Source organism: Carassius gibelio, chromosome B13, assembly GCF_023724105.1.
Source record: "Carassius gibelio isolate Cgi1373 ecotype wild population from Czech Republic chromosome B13, carGib1.2-hapl.c, whole genome shotgun sequence".
Lineage (NCBI taxonomy): Eukaryota > Metazoa > Chordata > Actinopteri > Cypriniformes > Cyprinidae > Carassius > Carassius gibelio.
This window is the reverse complement of record NC_068408.1, coordinates 21,434,799-21,451,156: the sequence shown is the minus strand read 5'-3', so window position 1 is coordinate 21,451,156 and position 16,358 is coordinate 21,434,799. Positions and strand designations below refer to the sequence as shown.

General features: G+C 38.5%; 1 protein-coding gene across 4 annotated transcripts in view; it reads right to left on the bottom strand.

Moving 5' to 3' along the window:
• gbf1 (golgi brefeldin A resistant guanine nucleotide exchange factor 1) overlaps positions 1–16,358 on the bottom strand; it is an 83,587-nt gene that overhangs the window by 3,521 nt on the left and 63,708 nt on the right. For 2 of the 4 annotated variants that reach the window (XM_052573466.1, XM_052573464.1), the window contains 25 exons: positions 15,668–15,860; positions 15,405–15,545; positions 15,198–15,283; positions 14,906–15,108; positions 13,810–13,933; positions 13,003–13,128; positions 11,008–11,090; positions 9,849–10,085; positions 9,667–9,760; positions 9,405–9,581; positions 9,209–9,273; positions 8,428–8,545; positions 8,241–8,312; positions 8,028–8,122; positions 7,769–7,922; positions 7,454–7,679; positions 7,193–7,341; positions 6,827–7,076; positions 5,074–5,276; positions 2,663–2,813; positions 1,994–2,124; positions 1,793–1,894; positions 1,594–1,707; positions 778–955; positions 493–663 (listed from right to left, as the gene is read on the bottom strand). In XM_052573466.1, the coding sequence (XP_052429426.1) occupies positions 493–663; positions 778–955; positions 1,594–1,707; positions 1,793–1,894; positions 1,994–2,124; positions 2,663–2,813; positions 5,074–5,276; positions 6,827–7,076; positions 7,193–7,341; positions 7,454–7,679; positions 7,769–7,922; positions 8,028–8,122; positions 8,241–8,312; positions 8,428–8,545; positions 9,209–9,273; positions 9,405–9,581; positions 9,667–9,760; positions 9,849–10,085; positions 11,008–11,090; positions 13,003–13,128; positions 13,810–13,933; positions 14,906–15,108; positions 15,198–15,283; positions 15,405–15,545; positions 15,668–15,860 (3,643 nt within the window). The remainder of the gene's footprint in view (positions 1–492; positions 664–777; positions 956–1,593; positions 1,708–1,792; positions 1,895–1,993; positions 2,125–2,662; positions 2,814–5,073; positions 5,277–6,826; positions 7,077–7,192; positions 7,342–7,453; positions 7,680–7,768; positions 7,923–8,027; positions 8,123–8,240; positions 8,313–8,427; positions 8,546–9,208; positions 9,274–9,404; positions 9,582–9,666; positions 9,761–9,848; positions 10,086–11,007; positions 11,091–13,002; positions 13,129–13,809; positions 13,934–14,905; positions 15,109–15,197; positions 15,284–15,404; positions 15,546–15,667; positions 15,861–16,358) is intronic. The other 2 variants (XM_052573467.1, XM_052573465.1) reach the window with 1 other exon arrangement.

Genomic DNA, 16,358 nt, shown 5'->3' with positions numbered 1-16,358 from the left:
TATGCTGATTTGCTGCTCAAGAAAACATTTCATGTCATCAATGTTGAATAAACTGAATTTTGTGCATCATTAGTTCCATTATCAATTTTTGTGAAAACCATTATGCACTGCCTTCCAAAAGTTTGAAGTAAAAGAAAACTTTTATTCAGCAAGAATGCATGCAATTTATATCATATAAAAAAAATTAAGCAGTAAAACAATAAAAAAAATCTATCTTTTTTTAATGATTTTTTTTATATTAGATTTTTTAATAATGACAACCATTATTGATACATGAATACTAATAACAACGGAGCACCTAATTTTTATATTAGAGTGAGTTCTGAAGGATCCTTTGACACTGAAGACTGTAGTAATGATGCTTAAAAATTCAGTTTTGATTAAATAAATGTAGCTTTAGTGAAAAGTAAACCTTTAGTGAAAACTATACCCATAGTACATTATACTACCCACTCCTATTCAATATGTTAGATGTGTCTAAATGATGCTTACGATCACCGTTGGCACTAGGTGTGGGCGTATCCTGAGGTGACTCGGGTCTGCTGGGGATATTTGGCTCTGCCGGGGCAGCTGGCACTGGTGAGGGGGCTGGCACAGGGGGAGAGGCTGGGGTTACGGCAGCAGGCGGTGGGACGGGCTCCACAGGATGATTACACACAGGTTCTGTACGAAAAACAAAAACCAGCAAAAGAGGATTTCAGCTAACCAAATCCAAACCTGTGTTGTGCATGGTTGAACTCAAATGTTAAATGTGAGTATTATGTTTGTGCTCAGTACCTGAAATGACAGCCTGTTTGAAGAGCTCCTCCTTCAGATGGGGCAGGAAACAGTCAATTCTCTCCCAGGTGATTTCCCACAAGTCTGAGTAGCCTGTACGCGAGTCTGCGCTGTGAAAGATCCCTGCTGTGTCCATCACCAGCAGCATGTTCTTCAGAGACTCAGGGATGGCCTCCAGCTGTGCACCAAAGTTACACACAGACTCATCAGCGCTCAGGATTTAATCACTTTTTTGCTGTAAAACTATGAACATATTTAGGAATGATTGATAGCAAAATAACATATCACAATTTATTTCAGACAGGAACACGATTCTTAACAATCTTAATTATTTTTCAAGATTGCAGTCTTCACTGTATGATTTTTTTTCATATACATTGATTCTTATTAACTGTTTCTCTCAACAGTTTACATTCACTTAAGACACAACTGTGTTTGCATGAACTTTGAGTGTGGTTGGCAAAATACTGTTTGTTTTTGACAGTTTAAGCGCAATAAGGCATTTTTTTAATCCCATATAGTTCCAAATGCATTTCTTTCTTGTATGAAAAATGCTAAAAAGAAATTTGAGCTACTGTTTTCTACACATTAAAACTGTCAAGCTTCAGAAAAAGAAAACAAGTATCAGAGTTTCATACAGTGCATTCATGCGAATTCTGTACAATCCACAATTTTCCAAGTCAATACTACACCTTTGCTACAAAAATACACTGAATTCTTAGTCATTGTTGATATAATACAGGTTTGAGATGACATAAAGGTAAAAGATTGAGAACAGGTTCCTTTAATATCCCTTGCTATCTGAGAGCATCTTACCAGAAGGTCGCTGGAGCCGGCGTGCATGTACTTGTCCATGAAGTCTAAAATGGTGAGCCAGAGGGCAGCAAATGTGGGAAGAGAGAGCAGAGGAGAGAGATGCTGCAGGAACACCTGAGGAGACAGAGACACTTACAGTCACTCTTTAAATAAGGTTGAAGTTATTAGGATTATTAAGCAAAGAAGCCCAAGGCCAGACCTTAGAAAGCAGTGTGCAGGCCCTCATCCTGGTCTCCTCCATGCCTCCCACATCAGCTGGACTGATGTTATCTAGGAGTTTTGTCAGCAGAGGAAACAGGACCTAAAAAAAAAAGACAGAAATCACCATCATTTCTGCAGTTTCCTGAAAATTTAAATGCATGTTAAACTAACACTATACAGCCAAACAGAACTAGTTTACCTTGTTGAAGCAGGACTCCCACTCCACTGCATCCAAAGTTTGTAGATCATGTACAAGAAGTGCCCTCTGTAGGTAGGTGAGAGCTTGCATGCGGACTTGCCTCCGTGCATCACAGCACAACCAAGCCATACCTACAAGACCAAAGCGCACAAGTTATAGAGCATCTATAACATCTTTTAAAGGGATAGTTCACCCAAAAATGACAATTCTATTTACCCTCTTACCTGGAAGACTTTCGTTCATCTTCAGAACACAAATGAAGATAGTTATGAATTAAATCTGAAAGATGCCTGTCCTTTCATTCACAGTCTACACAACTACCACTTTGACACTTCAAAGTCCATGAAGACATCGTAAAACTAATAAAACTAAAACTTTCTATGGAAAATCATCTATTTATAAATTTTTTGAAGCATCAAATGTTATGTTACTGTCAATGGAGGGACAGAAATATTTCAGATATCAGTAAAAATGACTTAATTTGTGTTTTAAAGATGAACGAAAGTCTTATGGGTTAACGACATAAGAGTAAGTATGGCAGAATTTACATCTGTGGGTGAACTCTTTAATCTCTTTAATGCACTCAGTATAACATCAGACATAACATGAAATTATAACATTTGTAAAGACCCTGAGGCTTGCTAATATGCTTTTTGGCTAGTCTCTGACCTTGAAGGAGAGGACACCAGCAGCTGGACCATAGAGTTTGAGAGTCTGCCTCGATCTTTCTGCCAGCATCCTCTAGGTGGCGCTGTTCCTCTGCCCAGGAGCTGTAGATGCCGGCTGCTCGAGTGTGCAGGGTATGCATCAGGTCTAACAACTACATGGGCAAACAGGCTGTTTTAATAATCACTGAACACTCAGGGGCATATCTGGTGTATTAAATTGATATTTGCTTTTCTAACAGACTCACTTTCATCTTATTAATAGGGACAATAGAAATGATTGTTTTACAACCACTATACTGAGACATGAGAGGTAAACAGGTGGAAAGAACATGACAAAACACACAAAAATCATGCTATACATTTGATACTGTTCAGACATCATGATATTGCTTTTATATGCACTATTCAGGTTATGAATATGGGGAAAACATGCTTCCCCAGGCAAACATCACAAAGACATGTCAAGTCATATTTCAACAGGAAAAAAATGCTATATTTGAATAATTACCATTTTTGTAATATGCCTTTTTAAATTAAAACTTAAGAGCCTATTTCTATCAATAAAGGCATAAAACCCGTCAGTAGGGATGGGTATCGTTAAGGTTTTAACGGTATTACTACTCTTACCGATACTGCTTAACGGTCCGGTACTTTAACGGTATTCTTATCGGTACTTTGTGTTGTGTGTGTGTGTGTGTTTTATTTTAAGAACAAGTTGAGAACAGAAATTAACATTTCTTTATTTTTTTATGTAAAATTAACAATGGGCTTGTCTTGGACCAGAGGTGTTAGGAGTTGGTTGGTTCATAGTTGCTGCAGCTTAAAAAAAATTATTAAAAAAAAAAAATTATATAAATATATATATATATATATATATTGTCAGCATTAACTAGTGAAGTATAACCACACTTTGGAACGTTTTGCACTCTCTGCCATTGTCACTCTTTGTATTAAGCGGGAGTTTTCGTACTGTCATGCGTGTAACGTGCTCGTTCTTGTTGTGTGAGTGTGTGTGTGTGACTGACAGACAGCCTCCGCGGCGCGCATGCGAGTTCTTGCAGATCTCACAGACAAACGTCTTAATAAAATTGCAAATAAGAAATGTTTGGTAAGATAAAATGTGCACGATAACAATAAGCAAATCTCTTCGCCATCGTCACTCTTTATTATTAAGCAGGAGTTTACATACAGTTAATGCATGTGCGTGCGCTCGTTGTGGTGTGTGTGTGTGAGACTGACAGACAGCCTACGCGGCGTGCATGAGAGTTCACGCAGATCTCACGGACAAACGTCTTAATATGATCGCACATTAGAAATGTTTGGCGAGATTAAATGTTCACGACAACATTATTAAGCAAAAATACATAGTACATTATTTTTTTTCCTCCAGTACCGAAAGCAGAACCGATACCGTCAGATCTTACTGATACTGCGGTCTTTCATAATTTAGCCCCGGGGCCAGTTTAATACTGGGTTTCGGTACCCATCCCTACCCATCAGTCATTACTGTGATAAAGCAATAAAATCATCTTGGTCAGAGATGATTATTTTTAAAAGCAACACAACATAATACTATGATAATTGGATTTTCCAAACATTCTTCCCCATTTTAAATAATTCATATTTTTTCTAAAATTACTGAAATAAAAACCTGATTTTGTAAATAAGAAACTAAGAATTAGGATGTGTGAAAAGTAGTCATGAATTAAAAAAAAAGTCACAAAAATAGGCTTGATTTTCTATAACCAAAATATGGCTATATGTATAATTAATTAAATTCAGTAATATCATTGTATATATAAAAAATACATATTAAAAACATTTAAAGAAAAAAAAAATCAATACAATTGTAGTATTAATATCTAATATCTATTAATATCTAATAACAATACTGTCAAAACTTAGTTTAATTAAACATTAGACATCTTTAGAGCTTTTTTTGTCAGGTTCTAAATTTCTTACTTGAATACTTTTTTTAATTGAATACTTTTTTAGAAACCTAAAAATTACATTTTTTATCATATTACTGCTTGCTTTAAATCAATGTGAACTTAATTGTGAAATACTTGGACTATTGTTTCATTTTTAATTAACTTATTTTGTTAATTCGTTTTGTAATTTAATAATTCACATTTAACTTGTTAAATAAAGCTCTGCTCAATAGCATTTTAGTTTCTGCTGTGGCATCAAAACTTAAAAAGGTGAAATTCAAATTGTACTGGTATTAGTGTTGACAAGTAATATTTTAAAAGTTCTAAAATTAAACAAACCTCAAAGCACAGCATGAACTTTTATTTTTTCTACAGTAGAGTTTGAAATGTGAAATGATCACACGGCTCACCCCCACTGAGCAGATCGGCAGACATGACGATGGACAGATCTAGGAATTAGGGAAAGGGCTGTTGTACTTACGTCCAGACTAACCTGAAAAGACACCGTGTGATAACTGGCCGGCACACCCTCGTCTTCCTCATCATCGCTTTGGGAACGGGTGGGCCGCTGACTGGACGCTTTGGTTCTCCGTGATGTGCCTTCCTTCTCGCGTGGCTTCTTTCGGAGCCGGCTGGATTTGGAGTCATATTTGTGGCTCTTTTTCTTCTCGTGGGTGCGGTAGCCTGCGGAGGGCGTGGAAACAATCAACAGAGTGACTAACAAGGAAAATCTAATTAAGTTTTCAAGTGCACACCGCCCCATTCTCACAACTGTCAAGCATGGTAAAAGCCTGCACCGCTTGATGAGAATGAATCACAGGTGCAGATTTTTTTTTTGTGACCTTTTCTCAATGTGACTGCCCATCTTCACACCCTTTCATTTGCTGTTTAGAAGAACCGGTCTCTGACAAATCTTGGTCAATTTTGGGATTGCAGCAGAAAATGTTGTGTTCTGTTTCCAGTGAAAGAAGAACAGAGCAGGTATCTACCATATCATTAATCGCAGTACTGCATCCATTAGATGTTCAAAACTCAAAACGGGGATCTGCCGCCCTCAAAGTGAGCACGTAAGCCCCTGATGACAGCAGGTACCTTCCCATGTAAACAGAGGCCTCCAGCTCATGAAAAGGCCTTGGCGAATGGCAGAGCAGAGCTACAGAGTGCTGAAAGAGTCTTGACTAAGCCTACTGTAGATCGCCGACCACCCTAAATAGAAGAACTGAGAGACAGAGTGAAGGATAAATGGAGAGGGCACAGAAGACGGTTGAATTGCCCCCAAGTTAAATGAGTCACCAGTGGAGCACAGCTCAAGATCCAGCACTAAAGAGCTTACAGGCACTGACACATCCAATTACAAAGCCACGGAAGTGAGGCAGACACTCTAATCCCCCAAGGAGTCAAACTTTAACTTTAAATAAAATGTCCTCCAATAGGTTTGTTTGGAATGGCAGTTTCAGTGTTTAAATTGTAACTTGTACTGTAGCAACACTGAATATTTTGTTAACGTGGCAACATGTAAAACGGAGCAATGGCTGTGTCATGTGGTTATGTGAAGATGATAATTCATATTTATTAGATCTTTCATTTGTATCCCACAAGATGGGCAGGTTTCAATGTCAATGGTCTCCATATTCAGCTATGAAAGTATACAAGAAATAACCATTTCACATCGCATGCGTAAGCAGGGGGCATTTGATTTCTAACTGTATTAAATATATTTGTCAGTAACTTTAATTAGAAAAATACACTATAGGTCTGTTACCAATCAAATAAAATCAGTATCAACAAAAGCCATCGTTTCACTGCAGAGGTGGCAAAGTATTAAAATTACAATTGCATTAATACTGCTATGAGATATATATATATATATATATATATATATAGACACACACACACCATTAAGTGGCAATAAGCTACCGTCTAAAGTGAGGCCTAGAGTCATTAAGATTTCGGGAATGAAGCAAGGGACTTTGTATGAATGAGTCATTGAATTATTCACTCAATCGATTTGATCAAAACCAGTACTATAATTGTGCTGGTATTTGTGAAGAACAGCACACATGCTTATGTGATATTGCTTAACTATATCATAAATTTAACCAGAATGAGTACAGGGGGATTTTTTGATCTTGTATATTGAATTTTAGGGAACTTTTATTCATTTCAGTAGCGTTTTTACCAAAACCCCCGGTTAAATTCTGACTCTGGTTGTTTGTTGTATAAGAGATACATACCTCCATTTAGGCTCGCCTCCACAAACACTCGCATGGCTTTAACACAAAGCTCAAAGTTTTCTGGAGTGACATGGGCGGCATCTCGTACGATGAAGGAAAGCGAATCCACACACTTGATGAGGGATTTGGTGTCATGCAGACCCGTGTCCTGACCAAGAGTTAAACTGTACTGGTTAATGAGAGGATAGGTCATGGGCTTTGAACCTGGAGTCACTGCTGCCTTAGATCCATCCAGATCATCTTTACCCACCTGCCCAAAACAGAAAGAAGTTATATGTCTAACCAAGTCAATGTGCATAATAATGACAGTGAGGGTGGATGTGTCTCTAACAGACTTCCTGTCTGGGGTTTCATGCGAACACTTACCACTAGCCACCCTACATCCACATCCGTAGCTGAACGAGGTATTCTGGATTTGCCGTGCTCTGTGTAAACCTCAGAGTCAGACGTATATCCCCGGTCAAGACTAATTTCACTCTGATGATATGAACTCAGTTCGCTATCTGACTGAGCACCTGGAACAAAAGGATTACACAAGATAAGCCCATCTGGAAAAGGACTTTAGGCTACAGTCGGCTGTGTCTTGAGGTGCATTAACAGATCAAATGGTTAGAAATGACGATTCACCTGTGTCATTGTCTGGGTGGGTGTTGGCGACCTGCAGGGCAGCCGGTGGTTTGACCCCAGCCCCGATGCACTCCAAAAGTGAAAAGAGCGTGTACCAGTCGTCAGTGCAGTGGATGTTGGCAGCATTGGTTTTAAGCAACTCGTGCAAGCCAAAGGCCACCTCTCGACAGACTCTGGACAGGACGTGAGGCTTCATCATCAACAGCAAGCGAAGAGAGAGGAGAACCTGTGCAGGGAGGGAAGAAAGCGCTTAGATGCCCGTCTGGACCACTTCCCACTTTAGAGTTTGTACCTGTATGTGTGGAGTGTGTGTACCTGTGAGCCTATGTCCTCTCTGCGCAATAAGCGTATGGCGAGTCTGAGCAATCCCACCACTGCTCTCTCCACCAGGAAGCAGCTCTCACTGGCATGGACGCATAACTGGTACAGGTGATCCCGTACCGTTTGCCAAACACATGATACTCTGTCCCTGCAAACACACCGTCATCTCTCTATTAAAATCTACAAGCTGCCGTATCTTCGTCTGCCTCCATGGACTAGTAATTTTTCAATGACGTAATGCAACGTGCAGTACCTGTTTTCAAGAATAATGCGTAGCAGCATCTCCAGACAAAAAGCGGCATCTTCTTCATCGTATGTTTCCTCATCCGGGGTCACCGAGATGAGAGCCTGGAAATATTAAAATGACATAACGAACAAACCCTGAAAGTAATACTGTAAGTAATACACTAAAGAAAGAGAATGGTTTCGTTCTTGTATACACCCAACCTTTCTAAGTGGACCTCACCTTCATGAGTTCCTGTAAAGACTCCAACTGCAGAAACTTGCTTTCGGTAATCAGCTTTTCTGGGTCACAGTGCTGACGTGAAGAAAGAAGAAATGGAATAAAATGATTTCATTTGTGAAGGCCAGAATATTTTTCAGATAGAGTAATGATTCAGACTGACTTTAGTAGGTGAACGTGTGTTCTGTACCTTTATGCAGAGCAGGGCAGCTTGTTTGGCCTCCTGGTTCTCTGTGGAGGGGCCCCGGAGCCCAGGCTGTTCACTCAGTGTTAACCAGCTCACAAAACTCAATACAGCCGACTCACCCCTGACAGAAGTACAGCAGTAGAAAAGAATAAATTAACCAATTCATCCAGGACCTTCAGGCACATCACAAAACAGCTCTTTTAGATTTAGATTATAAGTGAAATTGAGCTGAAAATGACCAATGACTGTGTGGGTTAAACACACATTTCCAGAAGATTTTTTTCTATTTCCAGCAAGATTCATCATTCATCGTCAACTACATAGCATATCTGATCTCTGTAGCATCATGGTACATTATGGTCCGGTGAAGAAACACTAATGAAGCCAAGCAATACTGATAATATGCATCTCTACAATTATTTTCAATGTTTTAGTACATTGTAGAATCAAACACATTACTTATGTGGCCAAATGTGCATATAAGCAATAAAAAAAAGAAAAAAAAAGTCTCATTTCACAAAACAGATGTGAGAATGCTTTCAATTAGTTCTAAAGAGCATATATTCCTTCACTAGAACTCACAGGTATAATAACTATGTAATAACTGTGTATTAACTATGTAATAACTAAAACAATGCATTATATAATGTAAAAGATGAGGATAATAGATCTTTAGAGCCATAATGCTTTTAATGTCGATCACTAAAGAACCTGGAAGCACGTGTCTATGTAAAAAAAAAATAAAATAAAGCTGAAGTACTTTCAAAGATGATCTTCAATATACCTGTTTGATGGGGTCTCTTCACGTTGTAAGGAAATCTTCTCATTAGGGTCCACAAAGTCCTCAACCTTTCGACAAGAATGACAGATTTTTTCAAATGTGACAGTAGGTGGCACTATTGCCTGATTTAACTAGGACTACCTTCAATCTAAGGGTTTGTTCGGGGATTTAAAGTGATATGTTGGCGCTCCCATCTCACCTCAACCATGGACTTGGGTAAGAGCTCAGCCCTAAAAAGCTGCAGCATGGAGTCCATGATGTTCTTCCACCCTTCTCGTAAAATGTCCCCATGCCGATGGGCCAGGCTGAACACGGTCTTGGCAGCAATCTGAGCCTTCCTGTTACTGCCAAACACAGTGGGCAGGTTCTCTACAGACTAAAGGCACACAAATCCCAATCAGATCGGTTCACTCTGCTGCAGGAGACTGAATGCATCTGATCAGGGATGCTTTAGGTCTTACCTCAGAGCTCAGAGTAGTAAACTTGCAGAGTGAGATGATTAAGTTATCAAAGACATCACTGAAGCCATAATGTGCAGAGATCATGGCACATTTCCTGAAAGAAAGAAAGAAACACGAGTGTGGCATCTTCAGCAAAATCGTTTGGAGGAAACAAATCCAGTCTACCAGTCTGCAGGTCTTACCTGAACCCAGCGATGGCTTTCTGAATGATAGCGTCATCTAGGCTCTTGTCAAAAACATAGGAGAGGGCAGCTATGGTGGGTCCCCAGGTCATGGTGAAGAGGTCGCGGTCGTAACTGCTTTCGGGCACATGCAGGAACATCCCTTCAGACGAGGCTCCTCTGTGCAGCAGAACACTCCACACATAGTTCTCCTTCACCAGCCCCGTCTGCTCATCAGGCATCACAATCTCCTCATTCCTGCAGGTCCACATGTGTTTAGTCCAGCTTATCCCATCTGAGCCATTGTATACATCAGTATATCCATACACTTAAAGACCAGAGACATGAGGTTTATAACCTCATGAGATTATAAACACAAGAGCTCAACAAGAAGGACTTTTTAAGTTTGGATTTGTACTTGTAGGACGCATTAAATTGATCAACAATTAAAGTAAAGATTTTTTACATTGTTCCTGAATTTTTTTTTTTCTTATCACATCAAATTAATTTCTGAAGGATCATCTGATCATCAAAATACAGCTTTGCATTACAGGAATGAGTTACGATTTAAAATATTTAAAAATCAAAAACAGTTATTTTCAATTGTAAAAATATTTCGCGGTTTTATTCTATTTTTTGATCATATAATGCAGTCTTGGTTAGTGGAAGATACCTCTTTTTAATAATATTAAAAAAAAATCTTACTCTAACTTATACACAAACTTTTGAAAGGTAGTGTATTACACTCTAAATGTATGTAAAATCTAAATATTTTATTATTATTCCTTTGTAATAATACTTGGAAATTTGACAGCAATACACTTATTAGCTCAAACTTTTGCTTCCAAAGAGTGGCATAAAATTTGATCTGTCCATGATGTCCAGTCTCAAAACATACTGTATGTCAGCCAGACAGATTACTGTACTGTAGTGCCAAATTTATATCAGAATTTGCAACAAAAATCAATACAAAGAAAATCAAATGTTAATTTTATGAGCGATTTGTATACTAATCAAAAGTCTCTGGGTCATCCGTGTTGTTGAGCTCTAACACTCTGAATGTGATTTTATAATACTGAAGTTCACAAAAACAATAATTGTATATATTTTATATAATAATAAGTGTCCAATAAGTTAGAGATAATGAAAAGTGCATTTGAGCACTAAAGCAATAACTAACTTGATGGCATTGTAGATGTCTTCCAGCATGTCTTGATCAAAGTCATTTCCTCCATTCACACCTTTGAGATTCTTCTTGAATTGCTAGACAAATAAAACCAAACAACAAACAGGAGGAGGAAACTGATTAAAATGCCTTCATTCCATCCAATTACAGCGACATCCTCCGACTATCACCTTTCAAATCCAATAATTGGTCTGGGTTTATTACTGCTGGTGACACTTAATAGGTGTTAGTGTTTAAGCAGGCTGGTCTAAGGCCAACCTCAGCTCAAATAAACAGACTGACGGCCGCTGCTGAGTGATGGCGTTAGGCCACTGTTTTACTGCATACTTTCTTAATGGCAGGTAAAGCAAGGGAAACCTGAGCTGCCCCACGAGAGAGGGATGAACAGAAGGAGAAATAAACAGAGGAGTAAACAGAGGGTCTTTCCAGGACTGCATTTTCCATGGCTGGGGCGCCGGAGCAGACGCACACACGCTAGCTGACACAGAGACAAGACAGCTGGACGCGCCGTCTGCCAAAAACCCAGTCCCGCCTCGTCTCCTGCTGCTCGCCTTTCACTCCGCCGCCGCTTATCCCCTCTGTGCTCGGGCTGAATACCTGCTGATTACCATTCCCACTGCTCCCTGTATTCCTTTACAACACCAGTGCTTTTAGCAGGAAGATCTGTGTGATCATCTGTTTAAATGGAGCTGGTGCTAATGCATGGAAAACTCAAGGTGTCTGTGACGAGTGCCGATGACAAGATGCCATCAGCCGCAGCCACGTATCTAAGGGTGAATCTCGTGAAAACACGTCCAGGACACATTTCACACCAAAAGAAAAATTTTGTTAAATTTAAAGGAAATTTTCTTACTTTTGCTTGTGTTTTAAGCCTATTTTTAGAACCATGAAAGTGAAAATCGAGCATATTTCCATCAATTCTTTTTGTATTTCCCATTATTATCATAACTGTAATACAGTAATTTTATATTCATTACTTTATATTTTCTTTACACAATTATAATACTGTAATATTATTCCTAAACAACAAATACAATACATGTATACACACACACACACGTATACATACACCGTGTTCAAAGGTTTGGGGTCTGTAAAATTTATTTTATGCTTTAAATATTCATTGTGTTTTTTAAAATCTCTTATGCTCACATTATTAGATTTAAAACACAGTAAAAATGTTATATTGTGAAATATTATTAAAATTTAAAACAGGTCTTCTATTGCAAGATATTTTAAAATGTAATATATTTGTCCATGCATCATTACCTTCAGAAATAATTGATTATTTGAAACAAAGCTTTTGTAATATTCTTCTTTTCATAGATCTGTACTGTCATTTCTGATCCCCAAACATTTAAAAAAAATATATTTTTTCACATTTCAGAATAAATTATTATTATTTTTTTTTTGTATTACAGTAATGACATTTGATTAACTGTCAGTGTCAATGCAAAAAAAAAAAAAAAAAATTCTCAATGACAAAAAAATTCATAACTGATCCTTTTTTTTGCTTTTGGTGTAAAACATGATTTTTTTTTTTTTATTGGGTTCCATGATAGTCACCAGTAGTTTCTTATTGTAATACATTTGAAAATAATAGAACTTTAGTTTCGGCGAATCATGATCGATAAACATGTGTTTAGGTGGAATATACAACAACAACAAAAATTGCTTTGAAATCATTAATATGTTGTCTGTAAATGTGTGACTGCTGTGGCTGAGCTTAAAGCTCCACTAAATCGAGGTCAGCTGTTTGAAGCACGTTAAAATGTGAGACATGGCTACATAACAGTACTCTGCATATGTGGCCAATCTAGAGAGATGGTTTCATAACATACTTAGATAAATAACAAGTAATACACTGATCTTAAACTGTCAAATCATAAAGCTGAAACTGATATCTCAGAAAGGGATTGCATGTGTGGTCCTAAACATGTGGATGACTTTTGGATGTCCCGGTGGTTAACAGGAACATGTGTGGCTCACCTCCAACGTCATGGGGATGTTCTGCTTTCGAACGTTATGGTTGTGCTGATCGGTGTTTAGCATGATGACTGCATAAGCCAGGGCGAAGCCAGCGTCGTTTGACTGGAAGGGATTACCGTTCACTTTCTGCACACAAAAGAACAAGACCATACAATTGACAAGAATAGCATCATCAAATCACCTAATATGTATCTTTACAGGAGCGCGCTGAAGATCATTCGCCTCTAGAAAAACATAAAAGGGCAAAGTAATTCCTCCGGGATCTCCGACTAGTGTAAATGTCAGACACTGAATCCATTCCGGTTTCGATACATCGCTGCTTCGGGGAGGGCACAACCCCCTATGTCTACTTTGTGATTGAGAGTGACGCCTAAGAAAAGAAATTTTCTACGAATACTTTCCAGGTCACACGCAGAGAGCTGCCTTTAAGATGCAGTAAGTGAGTGTGTTTGAAATGTCCTCGGATCGCCCGAGCTGCTTTCTGCAGGCCAGATGGATGTGTCTCACTTCGCGGTGCAACATTTTCCTCTACCCCGGCTACCTGCGTGACTAATGACCCCGTCCTTGATCCCAAACGAACTGCTGTTCTGCCGTCCCTAATTACCTGATGATGGGGCCAGTTGGTGGCCAGGATTGCCTTGGAGTGTGGTAATGGAAGAACTGTAAGAATGCTTGTGTCTGTGACTGCAGCGAACCTACAACCTATTTAAAGAGTATATATATGTGTGTGTTCCCGCTCGAGTGTATATATATTCATGTCAGTCCTTGCCAGTCCGTGCTTGTGTGCGTGTGTGGCAGCTGACTTACTTGCCAGTTGTCAGTGAAGGTTTCCAAAAGCCGATGAATGACAGGCGCTTCGCCAGGAAGACGGAATGCCTCCAGATACAAGCGGAGCGCCTCGTCTATGCGCAGGCCCTGGAAGGTGAACGTGCTGAGGAAGAGATAGAGATGGCCTTAACATAACTTTAAGGTATTATTATCATCTCCAGCTCCATAAAGGATCACTTACAATTTTCAGGTTTTAGACTCAGACTTTAGACTTGGAAAAACAAGAAGTTGGTAACACAACAACCATCTCAACTACTTGATTTAATGGTCCTACCAACTCACTTTAAGCCTGTTATTACTCTATTTATTATTATTTTAGGACCATGCCCATATTGATTTATACACATACTTAGACACTTATTATGTACCAAAAATAAAATAATTTCTTCAGAAGGCCTGGATTAAACTGTTCTTTATGAACTTTTTGATGCTTGAAAGTTGCATTGACATTCAGTGGATAGAAAGAAGTTTCTCAGGGTTCATTACAAATACCATGTTTTGTGAAGATGAAAAAGACGACTTTGGAACTACATGAGGGCAAGTGTTTTTCTTTCAAGGATGAGATGTTTGGTGAACTATGCTTTTAAATATTCAGTGGTTATATTCTCATTTGATTTTTTTTATTACTGTAATAGAGTACATTTTCCACATTTTATTCAACATTATAATAAGATTCTTGTTTTTCTTTTAAAGCTTTAGTTTAGGGAGCAATTCTCACTAACTAGTTGCTTATTAGCATGCCTATTATTATCACCGGCTGTTTATTAGTACTTATAAAGCACATATTCTACAGTACATCTCTAATCCTACCCAATACCTAAACCTAACAACTCCCTTACTATTAGTAAGCAGCAAATTAGGAGTTTGATGATGCAAAAGTCGTAGTTAGTGGTTTGTTAGTAGTGAGAATTGGACCATTTTTCTTAAAGTAAGCCTAAAATGGGTTTCACTGATTTTAAACAGAACAGAATTTCTTTTTTCTTCAGGTGTGAAATATGACCTTAACATTAAGATTTAACATACTACAGGTTAACCCTCATACAAAAAAAACACATGCTATAAAGAGGAGGTTTACTTGACAAAACTGTCGAGTAGGTCAGTGTTCCTGCGGTCGCTGATAAACTCTCCGATCATCTTCTTGTCCAGGCGGGGGTTTTCTCTCAGCCACTGTGCCACTTCATTATTGTCCATGGGGCTGCTGAGCAGGCCTTTCTCCTGCAGGATCTGAATGCCCTTCTTGGGCTTCTGATTGAACTGTTCTGTACCCGTGATCAGAAGCTGGGAAGTATGATGAAAACATGCAATTTTAGCACAGATTTTAAGGTTTTAATATTTGTAAAGCAAATAACTGCGCATGAACAGCTCACCTTCTTCTTGCTCTTGATCTCTAAAAGTTCCTGAGAGTCTGGAAGACAGCTAGTGAAACGATGAGGCTTCTTCAAGCTTTTCTTCTCTGCAGGATCAAGACAAAGCAGCATCTGATTACTTTAAATCCTTGAATGTTTATTGCAAATCGGTGAGTATTGTTTCTTGGATGTTTGTTGCATTTCACAGGCAAAACATCAGAAAGGTACCCGTGTCTGTCTCCTCCAGGTCCTGTCTACCTAATCTCATCTTCTCTGCCATCAGATGACCACTGGTGGGAGGACAGGCAGTCCAGGTGTCTGACACTACAGCATTCTGCCCATTAGAACTGGCTGCAGATTTGCCAGCCTCTGTAAGCAGTGGACAAAGGAAGAAGAGTTTTCCATTATGAGAAACAAAAAAGCTCATATCTTTTCTACATTTGTTACATCGCTTCTGTTAGTGTCTCTCTGGGATTCTTGATCCTGCCCACCTGTTGTTGAATCAGTGATTGTATTGACCGAAGTGTCTCCTTCTACTGTCATTGACTCTGATTGGTCCTGCTGTGCAGCGCTGTTGAGCACTTTAGCCTGACAATGAGCCTCTGTGCTGTCAATCACTGTCAGCAGGGCTTCGAGTGACAGGAGATGGGTTGTGTAGAGCTGCCCAGACACTGGAAAGGCATTCTGGAGTACAAAAGCACTATTAATAAACTTCATCATAACGTCAGAAACATTCAGGAAATTCTATTAGAGGTGAAATCTCTCCTGTAGAAAAATAATAATGGTAATAAAAATAAATAAAAAATCGATAAAAATAAATCACATTGCTACTCCTTGTAGCAATGTGCTTGTAAAAAGGTTTCTTTGAAAAATTTAAATTGGCGAAGCAATCATCAACCCATGGCAGCTTAACTGCTTAAATGTTGTAAATATTGCTATGAAAATTGGCGAATCACAGAATCACAACACAATCCAAGGTTGATATAATTGTTTTTAAGGTTTTTAGGTACTATAAATAAAATAACTATTAATTAAATAATTTCTCAAAATCAAATCAAGTGTATTTTCCACAACTGGTAAATTATTTAATCCATTATAATGTCATTGTTATTTTTATTTTTTTACTTTGTGTAGCTCACAAAATATTTATCAAAAGGTAATGCAATTACCGTATTTTTCGGA